The sequence below is a fragment of the Prionailurus bengalensis genome, chromosome A3 (assembly GCF_016509475.1).
Source record: "Prionailurus bengalensis isolate Pbe53 chromosome A3, Fcat_Pben_1.1_paternal_pri, whole genome shotgun sequence".
In the NCBI taxonomy this organism is placed as follows: domain Eukaryota; kingdom Metazoa; phylum Chordata; class Mammalia; order Carnivora; family Felidae; genus Prionailurus; species Prionailurus bengalensis.
This window is the reverse complement of record NC_057354.1, coordinates 18,026,972-18,046,672: the sequence shown is the minus strand read 5'-3', so window position 1 is coordinate 18,046,672 and position 19,701 is coordinate 18,026,972. Positions and strand designations below refer to the sequence as shown.

The 19,701-nt window shown below is 42.1% G+C and overlaps 1 protein-coding gene across 14 annotated transcripts in view; it reads right to left on the bottom strand.

Annotated features, from left to right (window-relative positions):
* PTPRT (protein tyrosine phosphatase receptor type T) overlaps positions 1 to 19,701 on the bottom strand; it is a 1,072,026-nt gene that overhangs the window by 200,937 nt on the left and 851,388 nt on the right. For all 14 annotated transcript variants that reach the window (XM_043602349.1, XM_043602354.1, XM_043602350.1 and 11 more), the window contains exon 13: positions 12,012 to 12,048. In XM_043602349.1, coding sequence (XP_043458284.1) covers positions 12,012 to 12,048 — 37 coding nt within the window. The remainder of the gene's footprint in view (positions 1 to 12,011; positions 12,049 to 19,701) is intronic.

The following is a 19,701-nucleotide window of genomic DNA, read 5'->3' as shown; positions in this document are numbered from 1 at the left end:
CCATCTTCTAAGCTATAACTAGGGTGGCCTTCGGACAAAGGCAGTTTGCTTAAGCACCTCCAAGAGGGCTCCCACAGTCTCAGGACTATGTCTATATATATATATACACACACACATATATATACATATACATACACACATATACATATATACATATATGTATATATATACACATATACATATATATGTGTGTATATATATATGATATATATATATATATCACATATATTATGGGGCTATGCTGAGTCCTTGGTGTCCTGGCCTTGCTTGCCACTTCAGCCTCCACCTCTGTTCACTCCTGCCCTCTGGTCACACTGGCATCTGTCTGTTTGCTTTGACCCATTCAAGTTCAGTGGCATGCTTTCTTGCCTCCAAGATCTGCACATGCTACTTCCTCAACTCAGAAGACCTCCCTGCCTTACTCTCCAGCCTTGTTCAATATGATAACTGTCACTCTTTTAAAACTTGTCTCAGTAACCACGTACCTGAGAATGCACACCCTAAAGTGATTTATGTTTCCCTTCTCTGCTCCCACAGTATCCTGGATTTACCTTTATCACAGCCCTTATCATGCTATATTGATATAATTTATCTTTTTGTTGTTCCACTAGCTACCCATTGAGTGCTTATTATAAGCTTGGCATTGCACTAAGCACTTTATATGCATTAGCCCATTGAATTCTTACATTAGTCCCATAAAATAAGTGGTGCTATTGTCATGGTTTTACAGATGAGGAAAACAAGACACAGAGCAGTTAAGTGCCTCTTCTAGCCTAGAATCAAAGACTGTCCAAATCCAAAGACAAATTTCTTAACCTCTATGGGACAAGAGGCCACTGTCAATACTAAGTTGCACTCAATATATATCTATGGAAAATTAAATGAAGAAATGAAATTCTGGTTTAGTATTTACCTACTAGCTGTGTCATTTGGAAAATTACACTTATGAGTTTCAATTCCCTACCCATAAAATGGGAATACTAATAAGTATCTCATGAAGTTCTTTTAAGGATTAAATCAATTAAAAAAAAAACAGTTAAAGCCTTAGTTTGGTTGACAGGCCCAGAGGAGCCTCCCCACTCTACCACCTAGGGCTCCAACTCTGCTGGGTAGGAGTGCTTAGCTATGAAGGGCAGACACAGCTGCATAGGTGTTGGGATGGGAAGACGTCTCTCTAGTGGGTACAGTAGCAGAAGACGGGCGATGGATAATGGGTCTCAGCAGGACACAAAGGGAAGTGGAAACAGGAAAAGAGCTCATAATATTGTGTAGAGATGACTAGTGTTTACTTGTGCCTGGCCTATCACTCCTTCTTAGTCACACAGAAGAATCCAAGCCTCATCAGAGCCATGTAAGCAGAAGTGACTAGAGTCATTTCCAAGTGAGGTATTCAAGATCCAGGTTACTATCCCCATACTTTCTCTTCCCTAATATGGCATCTTTTGAGGCCACATATATTCTATATGGCATAACAACAAAGAAAACTTTCTGATATTAAGCTACTGATACTTGGGTATTAATTTGTTATTGCAGCTAAGCCTGACCTATCCTAACTAATCCTGCAGAAGAAAAGGTAGTAGTCCCTTGCTTTCTCTTCTGCCATCTGGTTCCCACATCATATGGATTTTCTGTTAGAGGATTCATGACCCTGCTCTCTCCATAGTTTCCAGCCCCCATTCATATATATTAATATTAATAAAAATATTAAGATTGTGCAAAGAAGAAGATCAGAATTATAAGTGCTTCAGACTTCTTTTCTGATTTTTGACTTCTATTTCCTTCTCAAGCAAAGAATGTTGAATAGAAAGAGATGCTGATGGACTAAAGATGACACTAGAATAGATAACCTTGAAGGCAAACTAATTTCTTGGTTTATTAGTTTCAATATATTATAGTAGTGTAAAAAGCTGAGGGCTCCTTGAGGCACCAGGTCTGCTACAGATCTCAGGACTTAGCCTGGACACCGCCAAAGAGAAACAAAAGACCCATCATGCTCTAAATATTCTATTATCGACTATTATTGGAATAGAGTCATGAGAAGGGGTTAACAAATAGGAGATAGGGGACTCTGACACAGAATCTCACCCCGTCTATGTCATTGACAAGATTCAAAATGGTGTCATGGGAATGCCATGAGCTTTGGAGTTAGAACTCAGCTGCAATTCTGTGGAACCTTGTGTTCTTTATTCAACCCTTCTGGGATTATACTGCTTCATTTCTTGAGTAAGGGTAATAATGATGATCACTATTTATTTAGTGTGTAATACATGCCAGGCTTTGATTCTATCATCTCATTATAAACTCATGTCAACATACACAGCCTTATGACTGGTACACAGCACCATAGTACCATGACTGGTATCACAGATGGTTAATTTTTGCTAGCCCTCTTCACCCCCCCTTTCAACACTACATTGAAACCCTTCAGAGAAAGCTCTAATAGAGCTTTATTCTCTTTATTTCTAACCCTGTCTCCAGAAACATTTTCCTCTTTCTCTGACTCATGATTTTAAAATTCCTCCTATCCCTTTGTGAGATACAGTTGCTCTGGAGCATCAGATTTGAGCTAAGGTCAACTCAGGTGTCTCAGGTCTTGGGTAGATAATTCTCATTTGTAGTTCATAGGGATGAACTGAGGCTTCCCGAGGACATGCTTGAAGGGCAAGTGTTGGTGTTGGTTTTGTTTTCCTGGACTCTATTGCTCCAGCTTTGTCTTCCTGAGTGGGGTGGGGGAAAAGGTGTGTATGTGTGTGTGTGTGTGTGTGAGAGAGAGAGAGAGAAGTATGAACAGTCTAGAGAGAAGGGATAGGGTAAGGACAAAAGAAGACTAGAGAGATGTGTCAGTGGTTGTAGAAAGAAAAATATTAACGTGAATGTCATCTTTGGGTTATTTTGGTCTACTTATGATATAATCTTCTTCTTCTATCTTGTCACAAAACCTTCAGGAAAAGCCAAATTATTCCTTTGGAATTTTAGGGCCTAGAAGACACTGGGTAAGAATAAAAGGGGCCAAGGGCCAAGGAGATCTGTTATACTCAAGCAATTCTGAGAACCCTCACTATGGAAAATTCACCTTATTGGGTTTGGCTAGAGAGAAACAGTACCACCCTACTCTAACCCCCAAGCACACACCCTGGACTTCTCCCTCTGAAATTCTGGCAGGATTTCTAAAGACTGAACAAGAGTCAAGAGTTTTCCAATAGACTGACTCACTATAGTTTGCCTCTCATAAGTGATCCCTCACTGGGGTCTCTACTTCAGCTACCACAGCTAGATTTGGGCATCCTGTGGTCCTGAGTCCCTCCTGAAATTGTTAGGTAGATCAGAAGGAAAGGAAAAGTGCTACAGTCAAAGGGCAGCAGGTGCATGAGCAAAATGCTATAGTCAATAAAAATACATGATTGCTATGTAGAATCTCATTTAAACATAACAACCTATTGATGAAGAGGTTAAATACCAAGAAGTGAGGCCAGCATCATTCCTGTGCCTGTTTCTGCACTTTGGATCTAGCCTGAGTGCATTTGATAAATGTGTGATTTGTGAAATTGTATGAGAAATGACAAGAGCCTGGGCTTTGAGTTTTCTTCCTTAGAGAACAGCAGAGAGAGAGGTGGGTCTCCAGGTCTCCTATCTGAGAAGGTTCAGAAGAATGAAGGAGGGAAGCTAAAGATGTTTATAATCTGTTATATTCCTGACCTTTTATGTGCATTACCTCAAATAATCATGAGAAAGAATGAATGATCTCCAGCCTAAAAGTGAAGTGATAGACTCATAAAGGTTGACTTACCCAAGGTCAAACAGTTAAGTTTAGGATGTGGGATTTAAATCCAGGTGACTCTGATTCCCCATTATTCCATGCAACCTCTCAAAGAAGCTTCATAAAGATAGAACCTTCTGCATAGAATTGGGTCAACAGAGGGGAGGGCAGGGGATGGGAATTTCCTATCTGATAGGAGACAATACCTACATCTTGCTTGGCTTCTCACACCACCTGTGGCATGTTATTCTTACAGATAAGGAATCTATGGACACATCATTCCCCTTCCTGGCTCCAGTCTTAGCATCTGCAAAATGAGGGCATCTCACTAGAGAATGGGTATTTATTGTCCTGCCACTCTCTGCAGGGGTGAGAATCCATTATGAAGAGAGAAGAGAAAATGCTGGATGAAATGCTCCACCTCAGGCTTAGCCATTATAAAAAGAAACCACATTTACAAAAGACCATTGCCCACGTCTCTTGCCTACTGCCATTGGGACAATGGTTTTAGTCCATCACCACCACAGGGCAGCATGGATCTACTGGTGACATTGGCCCCTTATCTCATGCTTCATTATTCTGGAGTTCAGCTTTCAGCACCTACTCTGAGGGGGCTGTTTTAATGGGATCGTTAGAGAGTGTTTACTAGATTAAAACTGTGGCTGTCTTCTGCAAAGCAACTCTGCAAATGGCTTTATGGGTTTCCGGATTTATTTTGTCTCAATGACTAGGCTCAGTTTGCAAATCAAATCAAAGCTGATTTTTCTAACTGCCACTCGGGCGCACCCAGCGGGAGTCTGCAGAACCAGCTGTGTTCCCTCCCTGGCTTGTGCCAGAGATGGGAGTGCTGTTGTCTGCTGGTGGCCAGAGAGGTTCCAACAGGGAGAGGGCAGACAGGCAAGTAAGTACCTGCTTGACCCTAATTGGGGCGGAGGGACACAGAGAAAGCAAATTTTATTTTCTGGAGGGAGGAAAGGCAGACAGGATCTATGTGGCCTCAAAGACACATTGGCAGAAATAACGGGGAGCCAATATGGACTTATGATATTGAGGCTCCCTCCAAAAGAAGTGTCCTCCCATGGTGGGAGGAACTCTTTGGGCCAGTAGTGAGGTCCCTGTTATAGCAAATACCCCAGCAGAGCCTGGCTGGCCTTTGTGAATGGGTACTGTAGATTACATAGTTGATCTCTACCTCATTCCTTTTTACTCCTACATTGAAAGAGAACAGTGCTGACAAATAGGTTGTATTTGAAAAAAAAAGAGGCCATGAAAGAATAACCTATTAGCCTCCATCCATCCATCCATCCATCCATCCATCCATCCATTAATCAATTGACCATCCATTGATTTATCCCTTTGTTCATTCAATATATTTTACTGAGCACGAAAGTATGCTAGAATCTGGGGACACAACAGTGCTCAAAATAGGCAAAATGCTTTTACTACACTTGGAATGTGGCTGGGATAGACACTAAACATGTAAGCAAACTAAAAAAAAATGTACATATTTGCAAGTCAAAATGAATGCTATGAAAAAAAGTACAGGGTATGATTTCAGGTGGAAAATGTTGGGGATATACATCAGATTGGGGGTCAGGATGATCTTTCTGAGGAAGTGTGTCTATGCTGCAGTTAGAAAGATATTTATCTGTTATACAGGCACATACAGTGGCTGGATAATTTTGGGCAGAGGGGGCAGGATGAGTAAAGGCCCTGAAGTTAGAAGGAACTTGGTAAGTCAGAAGAATATAGCAAGTATGAGGATAGAAGCTTGGGAGAGGCTGAAAGGTAGTAAGGGGCCAGGTCATGCAGACAAGTCTGGGGGAGGCAGGGAGTGTGGGCAAGAGAAAGTAGAGAAGTGAATGGAGGGGTGCATGGAGGAAAGCAAGGGAGAATAAGACAGGACAGGGAGTTGGGTGGAAATGGACATCAGTTTCTGGAAGAGAAACTGACTGGTATGGTTCTAGATCAGAAACCATTTTCCCCTTGGCCTGCTCTGAGTCAGAAAGGCACAAACAGATGCTCAGGTCCCTCCTTCAGCAGCTATAGCCTGGGGCACCTTCCACCACAGAAGATAATCATCTTCCACAGGAAAGGCAGTTCCCCACCCCCACACTCCCTCCAGCCTAAGCTTCAGAACCTTGGAAGTCTAAGGTTGCACTTTCATTGCAAATTTCTACATGCTCTATCTTCCCAAGAGTGGTCTCTGAGTATGTTCAGATTCCATTTTCGACCTGGTTCTGAAACTGAGCCCATCCCTCGTCTTCCAAATACGAGGTAAACCTTACTTAATGGGTCTAAATGTACCTCCCACATACTTGCTCTATCTCACAATTCCTGTTTTAACAACACAAATGAAGCCTCATTGTTATCTTCATACTGCCCTCCCTTCAGAGAATGAGTGATAATAATTCTCTGCTTCTAAACCAAAAATGTAATGCTTATTTACCCATTAGCTGAAGTTTTCTCTCTGCAGCTCTGAACAAATTCTCAGAGTAGAGTGTGCCAAGCACAGGACTTTCAGGATTTTCTTTTAGCTCTTGAAATTGAGGCAATTCCATGAGCTTTTTGCTATCCCTCAACCCGATGATGAAACACATCCTATTTATAATAAGATCAGTGGTGCCACTGGTGCCACTCCCAGATCCCCTTTGCAGGTCAGTGTATCATACCCAACCTTTCCCCCACACCCCCGTGCCCCTGCTGCTGTGGGTATTAAGACTAAGGGCTCACACCTGTGACATTCTCCAGAGACTTTGGCCAAGGCTCTGGGATACCATTTCCCCTGGAGCCACCTGAGAAATTGAGGGGAGGGAGAAGGGTAAGGAAAGGGGAAAGTACCAAGGACTAATTGTTATGGGGGAGAGACACAGAAAACCTGGTCTTCTTGCTTCAAGGCAGAACTTTGGAGAATTTTATACTCCACTTGCATCTAGCCTAGGCTTGCATTTATCTGAGAACAGATTCTTGCTTTAACATTTTCTTTTTACCATCCCACTTCCCTCTTTGATTTATAGATTTCTTCCAAGCGCCCTCCATCAATACATTAAATGCACCCAAATCCCTGCTTCAGGCTCTGCTTCCAGGGAATCTGTCTTAAGACAGCTCCTATTTGCCTTTATCTACTCATCGATGAAATCCACTTCCCCACTATGGTTGAACTCACATTCTAATTCCTCTAAATCTCTAGCCAAAGTTAATAACAGGCAACCCCTGGCTGATCAACAAGATAAAAAAGAATGTGAATCTGGGGCAATGCCAACAAGACCCTTCCATCAATGAAAAAGACCGTTTTCAAGGCTTTTGAGGTGAGCCTGTCCTGATGCTAGAATTACCCTTTTACTAGCAAATATCAAACTCCCACCCCACAGTCCCTTAGCTGGGCCTTCAATTTGTGGTTCTGCCCTCACTCTGTAGATAAATATTGCCCCCTGGTGATATACAAATCCCTACCCTCTCAATCCTCTAAATACATACAGTCTTGACTCTTAACAGGGACTTTGGACCAGGGGTATGGCTCCTCTCACAGTCTGAGATGCTGAGTCAGCTGGCCTTCCAATCCTACCCTTGGTCTGGGTATTGTGCAATTCCCAGTGTTTAGGTGAGAAGGGGTAGTGATGGAGGTAATAGAAGGGTTGTATCTCCCATACTGGACCAGTCCCAGAGAAACAGAACCCCAGATGAAGGCCCAGGAACATACATGCCATTACTGCATGGAGCTTTGGCCCCAACGGTACTTTAGCCCCCATTCAGTACATTTCACTTCCATTTGGAAGCATTGATCATAATCATAAGTCCACGATTATCTGTCAAAATCACTCATGCAAGGTCTGTTTCCACACTGGATCGTGAGCTCCTTGAGGACAGGCATCATGCCTGCTGATTCAGTACAAAACCCTAGTTCCTTTCAAGGTACCCAGCTCACAGATGCTGACTGAGCAGACTACACAAAGGAAATAACATTTATTGACAATATTTTTTGCCAAAACACCTCGCAGTAAATACAACACTTAGATGTTTATTATATCGTCTGATCCTCTAACAAACTGGGTGGTAGAGGCCTTGGTGTGCTGGAGCTGGCTTGTATTAGCTTGCTAGACCCGGGTGTTAAACACTCTGGACTTTTTTGCAAGCCAGTTATTAAACCATTGGTAACTTGATATTGGACATGGTGGGGATATTTATACTTTGGAGATCAACAAAGACTACAAATAAGGGCTTTTCTTTTACAAAGAGCAGGTTTATCATGAAACCACTGGCAGTAGGTATGTTTAAAAAATGTTCTGTGACTGGATAGATGGGGATAACCTGAAACATGGCACCTTGGAGTTTGAGAGAGATCAACTGAGACTCTCAAGGTCTCTGACTCTTGCTGCAGTAAGATGCCGGCTTCAAATGCATTTATTCATTTCAGTGAGCATTTTTTGATTGCCAGGCATGTGCCAGGAACTTCTGCCATGGCAAAATGTGATGAGGAAGTTAGTGGTTAAGACCAAGGATCACCTCATCAGAGACCTTCCAAGTCAGCAGTGCTGGTGCCTGCCCCAGAAAGCAGGCTCTGCTCAGGGCCCTGAAACCTGACTAGATCAGGACCTGATGCTCCACCATCATGTAGGGTCTGAGTAGGGTCCTGCTGTCACAGACCCAGCCATTGGGTGTGTGCGGACCACCTACTGTATTTACCCGCTGCCCAGGGCTCCCTCCACAGAACCTGCAATTCCTCTGCCCAAAGCAGCCTAAACTTCCCAAGGGAACAGAAGTCCAATCTAGACCAGTCCACTGCCAGGGCCCCCCTCTGACAGGGCTGGTTCTTGCTCCTTGCACACCCTTAAAAGCCACTGGGATTATACTGTGAATAATGAGCAATCAGAGGCTCCAGTGGAAACCACATAGACACTGCCCCTAAATGCATGGGTCCTGTTATGCGTTGAACTATGCGTCCATCCCCCAGTTCATATGTTGAAATCCCAACACCCAGTGCCTCAGAAGGTGTCCTTATTTGGTAATAGCGTCCTTGTAGATGTAATTAGTTAATTTAGGATGAGGTCAACCTGGAACAGGGTGGGCTCCTAATCTAACAGTACCTAGTGTCCCTATAAAAAAGGGGAAACTTGGACACGAGATGCCCACAGGGAGAATGCCATGTGAAGATGCAAACTAAGGAACAATGAAGATTGCTAGAAGCTAGGGAGAGGCATGGATCACATCCTCCCCTCACAGTCCTCAAAGGAGCCAACCCTACTGACACCTTACCTCAGACTTCCAGCCTCCAGAATGTGAGACAAGAAATTTTGTTGTTAAGCCACTCAGCTGCTGGTACTCTGGTACAGCAGCCATAGAAAACTATTCTAGGTCCCTTGCTTTGCAACCCTCCAAACTGGGCAGTGCTGCATCAGAGTTCAAGTGACTAACAGGAATGCTGCAGACAGACAAGGGTTAGAGTGTCATGCTGGAGCCAGATGTGGAATCTAACAGAAGAGGCACTGGGCTTGGGGTCAGGTCAGAATGACCCTGCCTGAGTGCTGGAGATTGTTACATTCTCCCTGGGAGCCCTTCTATTCTGCAGGACTCACACAGGTGACCATGGACACCACCAGGAGTCACCAGAGTCAGGGATAAAACATCAGCAGAGCAGTGGCCTTAAGTTTGCACATGTGATCACACTCCAGGGGTTGGATGCCCACTGGAAGCCCCAAGAGGCAGGTGCCATGATGACAGAGAAGTGCCAAGTGCTTGGAGGGAGCCAGATGGCCAGTGCAATATGTCACTGGCACTTTAGATACTGCCAAAGCCTATGGGATTCCCAGTATCTTATTTTTCTCTATTAAAAGTAATAGTGTTTTCAGCAAACCCACAAAATGGGGAAATTTGATTCCAGAAAGAGATGGGCCAAATATTCATTCCTAGCCTTAGATCCTTGCTACAGAGTCCTCATGAAGAGTGCACGGAATTAGACAGGATTTGCCCTTAATCAACCCCAGGTGCTCCAAAGCTAATGTGAGGCACAGAGTAGACACCAAACAAACACAGGTCTGCTTTCCTTTGTCTTTTCCTGGCTTTTTTCTCACCAAGCATCCTCTTATCTGAGGTGGCACTGAGAGGGGTAACTCCCCGGGACTCTGAGAGACTGGCATTCTCCACTGTCCAGCTCTCTGTCCTATTCAACGTGCTCCTAAAGCTCCGCTTGTCTGGGCTGAAGGGCTGGCCCTCGCAGACCTGGAAAGTGAGGGTGTCAGTGCTGGGAATCTATCTCTGACTCCTGACTCCTTCCTGCCCTGCCAGGGCTCAGCCATCTGAGAATCCAGATTCATTCACTTACTTGTTCCCATCCCTCCACACATCCACATGTTACATGTGCACACCCCCCTAAGGAAGACAGTATCCTACAAGTCAAATGTGAGGACAAATCCTTATGCTTAGAAGAGGTACATGTTTTCCTCTCTAGTTCTTTCAGGACCAGTGCAGCTGTACTGCAGGGAGAAGTGCTTCATGCTGGGTCTCTAGGACTATGAGGACAGTGGATCCTGAAGTTTCCCCAGAAGTAGAGTTTTAATTATTCTCTTGTAAAGTTCCCATATCTATCTCTTGTCCATCCAACCATGTGTTCCCAATTCTCAGTTTAGAAAACAGGATCCAACAAACTATCCTTTAGGGGGGCTTATGTCCCAGAGGGTATCCTTAGAATACCACATCCTCCTACCCCCGCCATGGAGGGCAGAGCAACCACATCAACCTCTCCCTTGTCTAGAGGTCAAAGCTGGAGGGGTGGGTGAAGGAGGTGTCCCTGTACGTTTCCTTCCTTCCCCCGGCTGCCCCTTTAAGCGGGATGCAGCAGACGCTCAGCTGTCCGGAGCTCTAATGCTATCCAATTGATGATGTTCTTCCTCTTGGATTATCTGTTTTCCTCAGTGGGAAAGCCTTCTAAGGCCTGTGATTTGTGTCACTTTTGTTTGCAGGCCATCAATTCTCCTTGCCTCACAAAGAGTAGTTTATCTCTGTCTGTCCAGTAGCCTGAGTTCCTGAAAGAGAATAAGTTAGGGACATGCTGGCCTCTCATGACTTATGTGAAATCAGAGGGGGTTCTTATCACAGTGAGTCCTTGGTGCTTCTGTCTTCTCCTTCCTCCTGTATCATCTTTCCTTCTCAGCCTACATATTGAGCTGGTTTTCTTCAAAGTTATGAAAGATATGAGTGATAGGTCTTGGTGCATATTTTGTGAAACAGCCATATTCTCCTCCTTCTCCTCTCTCTTCCCCTCCCTCATTTCTACCTCTTCCCACACATATGTATGTGTTTTCCTCTGTATTACTGTGCATGCGTGTATATACTCACATATGTACATACACACTTGGATCATCGTCTTTGTCTATGTTTTATATCTATGATTATATGCCTACTTATATTTATAATTGCCATCTCTGGGGAAGCATCCTATGTAACTATATACACTGTCAATAAATGCAAGGGACAACAGAATTGTCCAATTTTCATGTGGTTATATAGAGAGAATAGCTGTTAAAAATATCCATCCTATAACAAAAAGATAAACCTGATTTCTAACCATTCAACCTTGTAATAGGTTAAATGATAACAAACCATTCATTGATTTTTTCTTAAAGAGTAATAAACAGAAACATGTACCAATTGAAAGGGCCAGGCAATTCAATTATAATTAGGAAAACAAAAAGTGATGAGCCTGAACAATGCTGCCTTAGTTTTTGGGATAAGTATTGAAAATGCCAACTACATAACAATGCAGTGTTTGTTTTCTCATTATTAAAGGCACCGACACTATCACCTCATTTGTGAAAGCCAAACCCAGCTGAAAAAAGCACAAAACTCAGAAGACAGGTGTACCAGACATGCTAAAAAAAATACCCACATAAGCACAAACCCAAATATAATGAAAATATATAGAAGAATATTTAAGAAAATTTATATTCATCACTCTACTGATTAATGTACCAGTCCATTCATCTATCTGTCAGTCCGTCTGTCTGTCTGCCCCACGATCCCCATCCATCTATCCATCCACTGATTCAACAAGTATTTTTTGAGCTCTTACTATGTTTTTGGCACTGTGTTATTAATATACACTGTAGGTATTTATTAACATATACTGTAGGTATAATGACTCCAATGAAAATAACAATTCTTTCTTTTATTTTTAGTAATTGTTGCCTGAACTTTCCCTGTGTGGCTAGATGGAGAAATCCTTAAATGGTTGAAGACAGACAAGGACATGCCAACATACCTTTTGTAGCCAGGCGAACACAGTTGATTTTGGTCTCCTGTGAACAACAAAAGTGAGGTTCCAGTTAATTAGTTGTGGGTTTGGTTTGTTATATAAAGAAAAGATGTACATATGTATACCTGTATATATGTCTATATATGTATTTTTAATTACAACCTGAAATGTGTCCTTTCCATTTCTTCCCCCATCGTAATCACCTTTTTTTTTTTTTTTAAAGATTTTAAGTAATCCCTACCCTCAATGCAGGGCTTGAACCTATAACCCCGAGATCAAGAACCACATGCTCTACCAACAGAGTTAGCCAGGCACACCAGGAATCAGTTTTTAATTCTATTTCTTCATTTATTTTCAGGCAAGGTGCATATTTTGTGCCTTTTAATTCCTGGCTCCCATCACCTCATAAGCTGCCTCCCAGACAGAACCACTTATAAACATCAAATACTATGACTGCCCAGCACAGGACAACTTTAATAATAACACTAGATGGGTACACTGTGGCATATGTTAGTAGATGGCACCAAGAGCATCTTTGGGAAACTATGTTGGTAAGTAAATAATAAGTAAAAAATGCATCTATCTGCACAGACTGAAACAGATACTAGACAAGATCCCAGGCAATATGAATGTGTAAGAATCAAACTGCAAAGTTCATGTTCAAAAAGTTACACTGGCCCTGAGATCTCTGGTGAACCTCACAGTTTTCATGGGTAATGTTGTGTGTGTGTATGTTTGCATGGCGATCGAATCTTTGGTGGGTAAACTATCTAGTTATTGTTGACTGTTCCCCAAATAGACAAGACCCATAAACTTGAGATATTACTGGGCCTGCAGTTGAGTTACAGAAGAGTGTGCTCAGGAAGATCATCACTTTAGTGTGCTTTCTTGGGATCATCTCTAAGGAGGCCCTAGAATCAGTTGAAAATTCCAGTTGACTAAGTAATACGCCCAGCAACAATCTGAATATAGTGTAGCAATGAAAATAAAAGGCAAAAAGGAATGCAAGTGTATGGGTCTCAAGAATCAAATGTGTGTCTTGCTAATGCTCACTCATAAGAAATTACTGCATCTTGAAAGCACTTGTGTTAGTCAGGTCTTTGAGGGTTCCTGGACCCAATTCTGTTTTGGGAGGGTGGTTCCTCCCCTTCCACAACATTAAGCAATCCTCAATTGCTTAATGTTGTCACAGAATTCAACTCAATTTTGATACTATCTACCTGGAGATAGTGTCAGATTCTACAGGTTAAGGGCTCAGTTCCACAAGACTGCTCCCTATCCCCCACTTCAAATGATGCCAGTTTCAAGACCCAGGCTGTTACCTGTGCTTCTGACTTACCAGCTACATTTTGGAGATTCCAATGACCTCCTCCTTAGGTTCAATTAATTTGCTAGAGCAGCTCACAGAACTCAGAGAAACAGGTTACTAAATCACCAGTTTGTTGTAAAAAGATATAACCCAGGAACAGCCCGATACAAGAGATGCATAGGGTGAAGTATGTGGGGAGGGGCGCAGAACCTTCATGCCTTCTCCAGAAGTGCTACTCTCCCCAAACTCCATGTGGTCACCTACCCAGAGGTCTCTGAACCCAGTCCTTCTGGGTTTTTATGGAAAGCTTCACTGCATAGTCATTATTGACTAAGTCACTGGCCATTGGCTGATTCAACCTCCAGCCCCTCCCCTCTCTCCAGAGGTCCAGTAGGTTGGGGTGGGGTGGGACTGTGGGACTAGAAGTTCCAACCCTCTAATCCAAAATTAATCCTCCTGGCAACTAGCATCCTCCTTGGGTGGGGTCCCAAAGTCACCTTCATTAACGTAACAAAAGACACCTTTATCACCATTGACACTTAGAAAAATCCTAAGGTTTGGGAAGCTGTGAACCAGAAACCATGAAGAAAGACCAAATACATATGAGAAATATATTTTGGTCATCTGAAAGACCAAAAATATATTTCTTATAAGAGATCACAATATTGCATCAGGGTTATGCAGAGATATAAAACCCACGAATTGCAGGGGCAAAAAACAGTAAAGGTATATTTCCCACTCAAACCAACATGTCCAATGTAGGTGCATGACGGTCTGAAGTGGGGTAGTAGTGGTGGTTGGGGGATACTATAACCACTGTAGTCACTCAGAGACCAAGGCTGATACCTCCATTTTAACACAAGGCTTCAGTGTTCACTGAGGCAGGAGAAGAGAATGCTGGAGTTGGGCACTGGCAATTAAATGCTTTGTATCAGAAACTACACTTGCTTGACTCAAGTTTCATTGATTAGAAGCAGTCATGTGGCCATACCTAACTTAAGTGAAGGAAGAAATGGTAATGTCTACAGCAGAGTCTATTTTCTCTAAGCATACCTCTGAATGCTAGAGACTGTCACTTTGATTAAACTGAAGTATGATTCCCTAGTGGTCTTGAGTCTGTTCCTCAGACCACAGAAAGTCTGCCCTTGGCTTGTGTAGCAGAGATGTCTGGATACTGAAAGATAGTTCTCACATCCACTAACATTCTTCTTCCTCAACAATTCCAATGATAAGAGTTCAAGTCCTTTGAACCAATACTGGTACTCATCCTAGGACATCCTCCAGTTTGTCCCTCTTAATGAGAAGGGACTAGAATATGAAACGGCAGTCTGCATGTGGTCTTGTCAGTATATGATTGTCTAGATTATCACTATATTCTATTTTCCTTAGTTATATTGGGCTTCTGTTAAACATAGCAAATATCCCAGTTTTTCAGTCATCATGATGAATGTGCCATCAACCTTACCCCCACAAAAAAATACCTGCCTGCTCCTACATACATAAATGTGGTTGTGTTTCTGGAATCCAAGTACAGAGTCATATACTGACTTCCACTGTTGACTTCCATCTTCTTTGATCTGATTGCTATTGCTTGTTCTCATATGCTTCACCATATGCAAGTTTTTGAAAATATTTTTTTCTATATTTTTATTCAGATCGTTAGTATAAGTGATAACCTAGAAAATGGCACTGATAGAGCTCTATGACATGTACCAGAATCCATCTTCCGGGCTGGCATTTATTGCTCATCAGAATTTGTGGTGGTTATCTAACTGCTCATCTCTTCAATTGTTTATGCACTTGGATCCTACTGCTGTGTTTTTTCCACAAAAATATTTTGAGAATAGGGTCAAATTCACTTCAGATACTCATGCTCTGTCTACTGCACTCCTGCAATTTATCAGCCTAAGAACTCTCTCAAAGAAAGAAGGTTGGGTTGACATGACTTGTTCTTTGGGACAAGTGTTTCCTTTACATTCTTTAATGCTGAAAAGTGCTCTTTTTTCAAATAAACAATTGCTTTATTAAAAAACTGGAAAATGCAGAAATGATGCAAATATATGAAGTATTCATTTGAGATGTTCATATGATATTTGAAGAGTGCTACATTTCAAGAAAAATGTTTTTTTTAATTTTTTTTAACATTTATTTATTTTTGAGACAGAGACAGAGCATGAATGGGGGAGGGGCAGAGAGAGAGGGAGACACAGAATCAGAAGCAGGCTCCAAACTCTGAGCCATCAGCCCAGAGCCCAACGCGGGGCTCAAACTCACGGACTGCGAGATCGTGACCTGAGCTGAAGTCGGACGGTCAACCGACTGAGCCACCCAGGCACCCCAAGAAAAATGTTTTTTAAAAAGTACATCCAGAAGGCAGAAAGAAGGAAAAATTATGAATAAAAAATATGAAAATAAAGTAAAACTCTCTAAATGTGATGCCAAAGAAGCTTCAGTAACAAATGAGGTAAAACTTGAAAATGATGATAAAAGTGAGCCAACTAATTTTTTGTTTTCAAGCAAGCTTGGAGAAAGAGCAGATGTTCAACTCCTGCTGGCTTCCATTTCTGCTCTCTGGTTTAAAGGGTCAGTGAGCTGAAGCCTGAGATGGTTACAGAAAGCACAAGCTCCTGAGGACTGAAAGCTTTCTTCACATGGCTGTGCAACCACCACAATGACCATCACCCAGAAACTGTGCAGGGTGGGAGCCGTACCAAGAGACTAGGAATGGTAAGAAGAATCTCCAACTTTGTATTAATACAATGAAAAAAGATTTTTACAAGTGCTATTATTAGGAAACTTGCCAATTGTGCAAGATTATTGCATACAGCAACAGGCAAGAGTTTGATGAGGTTTCACTGCTGGGGGTAATTGGTAAATATGGATCTCAACTTCAAAGAGAGTCAATCTAATCTTTTCACATCTAAGAATCTATTCTCAGGGAATAACCTGAAATGTTAGAAGGTTTATATCCTAAGATGTTGGTTCCAATGGTCTTTATAAAAGTTAAAGTGTAGCTCCACATACCGGTCTAACCCTACAGGCATGGTAAAGAAATTGTAGTCTATCCACACAGTGGAATATTATGAAGCTAACCAAAACTAATTGTGAGTACCATATAATAACATGGCATAGTACATGTAAGAATATATTAAAGGAATAAAGCAAAGTACAATCTTTACTACAACATGCAAAGATAAACATTTAAAAATAATCTGTGAAAGAAATATACTTAAGAGGCATTACTTGGTTCATTTGAAGTACAACATACATAGAGACAAGTATACTAACTTTAACTAAAATTTTCCAAGTGTTCTATCTTTAAGTTTTTATTTGAGAGAGAGAGAGAGAGAGAGAGAGAGAGAGCGAGAGAGAGAGAGAGCGCACACACACACAGGAGAAAGGGGCAGAGGGAGAAAAAGAATCTTTTTTAAAAAAAGTTTTATTTATTTTGAGAGAGAGAGAGTGTGTGTGATTGAGTGCATGTGCCTGTTAGCAGGGGAGGGGAAGAGAGAGAGGGAGAGAGAGAATCCCAAGCAGGCTCCTTGCTGTCAGTGTGGAGCCCAGCAGGGCTCAAACTCATGAAGTATGAGATCATGACCTGAGCCAAAAGCAAGAGTCACATGCTTAACTGACTGAGCCACCCAGGCACCCAAGTTTGCCAAGTTTTGCACAAAGTAAATATGCACCTATGGCTAGCACCCCAGATGAAAACACCAAATATTACCAGCACATCATGCTCCCTCTGGGTCACTTCATCCCTGCAGTAGTGAAAACACTAACCTGCCTTCTGTGGGAATGTTCTCTGTAAAATGGGTCATATTAAAGGGAATCTGGGTAGTTTCAATGGTTTCTTCTACTGCTTGCTTTCCTTCATTGGGTCATTTGTGACAATTTTCTGAGAATCTTCTTCCCTTCCATAGTTGCATGTGTGAAAGTGAGCCATTTCTGACACCACCTCCTCCACCCCACATCTATTAAAAGCTGTTTTCAGGGGCGCCTGGGTGGCGCAGTCGGTTAAGTGTCCGACTTCAGCCAGGTCACGATCTTGCGGTCTGTGAGTTCGAGCCCCGCGTCGGGCTCTGGGCTGATGGCTCAGAGCCTGGAGCCTGCTTCCGATTCTGTGTCTCCCTCTCTCTCTGACCCTCCCCCGTTCATGCTCTGTCTCTCTCTGTCCCAAAAATAAATAAATGTTGAAAAAAAAAAAAGCTGTTTTCTATAATCTGGAGCACATGTCTCATTATACTTGACTCTCCCTGGCTCTCACAAACATGATGTTGACATGTCTGCTTTCTCCCAAATTCCTGACACCTCTAATTCCATAACCAATTTGTCTTTGTTGGTTAGAATTAGATACCGAATAACAAAGTCCTAAGTCACTCTCTTGCCCTTCTGTGTGATTGAATTGTTAGCAAGCAAGTTGGGAACATGCTAGACATTCTGCATCCCAACATATGGGAAGTCTGGCCAGTGTGCACATACCCAAAGTCCCCAATCCATTCAATAAACAGGAAATGAGTACTTTCTTTGTGCCAAGATTATATAAAGCTTTGGGGAAAGGAGAAACATTTGGTACACTTTCTGTTCTATCTCCATTAATTATATCCTACTTCTAGATGTGTCATATATTCTGGGACAGTACAATATAATTTCCTTTCCCTATCATTTTAACTTCACTCACAGCCCAGTCCCCACTCCAGACTGGCAAATCTGGACACAGGTATATATCACCTTAGAGTAGAATTTAATATCCTAACTGTTGTGATTCTGTTGAGACCTGCTTCTACTCAAGCTCTGCCAGTGCTGGGCAATATAAAGCAAGTCACTGCTGCTCTCTATGGTTCAATTTCCCCATGAATCAAATACAGAGACAGGGTTGGAAAGGCCAATTTGGTAGAGTGGGCAGGGTATTCTAAGGTTGCTTCAAGTTCTCAAAATGCTGAGTCTGGTTTCAGCTACTGGCAGTATGCCTTTTCTTTCAGTACTCTGTTTTCTTGACATCACTCCATATCATACCACACCCCACAACACATAGCTCACTAAAAAAACCCAAATGCTTCATGTCTACAACTACTTACCTACTCATAGCCCCATTTCAAGAGTAGATCAAGTCTGTCTCATCTATACATCCATCCTTTCACCATCTGCTGAAATTATAGGATGTCTCTCTAATTCAGAGGCATAGTGTCCAAGGCATCAAGTATTTTAGTAGATGCTAATTATTATCCAGTTAGACTTAGGTTAAGTTGTGTCACTACCCTGACCAAGAAGCCCTAGGTACCTGAGTAGTACATACAATTCTTACTCTACTTCCATTAGACTGCCCTATGTATAGGATGGGGATTTGGTTCTCACCCTAGTTTTCACATAATTTTCCCACTTACCATAACTCATGCCTTTGTCTTCTCCAAGATTGAGATACCCTAGTAAATACAATGGGAATTAGCCCTGACACCATAGTCTAGTTTGCCAAGTTGCTTTGGCTCCTGCCTTAATATTCCTCTAAGACTTGGCTAGGGCCTCAACAGCCCACTTATTCCTTTATTTATTTATTCATTTGGTCAGCCAATCAACAGTTATTTATTGATGTGATCACTATTGATTATATGGATGATTACTGAATGATCACTATGTGCCAGGCATTGTGCTGGGTACTAGTGTTACAGGATGAGCAAAACAGACATGGTCCATGTCCTCATGGAGCATGTACACATTATTTTCCAATGTTTGTGACTAACATTAGATACCTATTCTCACAAGTAAGTATCTGATTACAAGTTGCAATAAACACTGTGAGGAAGAAGTACTAGGTGCTAAGTATGTGTAAGAAGAAGTATGTGTAAGAAGAAGTGTGGATGGGAAGGAAAAAGATACACTGCCTTGAGAAAAGACCATTTAACTTGTGACTTGGGAGATAAGTAGGAGTTAGATATATGAAGTATAAAAAAAAATGTGTCCTGGATTCAGGAACAAATGTGAAAAGACTTGGACGTGAGAAAATGCATGGTGTAGTGGAAGATATAAACAAGTCTGGAATGGTTACATTATAAAGAAGGACTTGGAGAATGATATGAGGTGAAGCTAGACACAGAAGCCTCGTAGAGCCTTTTAGACTGTACAGTTTTGGCCTATATTTTAAGAACAACTGGAAGCCATCAAAGATTTATTTGCAGAAACAATGAAGTTTTCATATTTACATTTTAAAAAAAAATTTTTTTTTAACGTTTATTTATTTTTGAGACAGAGAGAGACAGAGCATGAATGGGGGAGGGACAGAGAGAGAGGGAGACACAGAATTGGAAGCAGGCTCTAGGCTCTGAGCCATCAGCCCAGAGCCCAACGCGGGGCTTGAACTCACGGACCACGAGATCGTGACCTGAACTGAAGTCG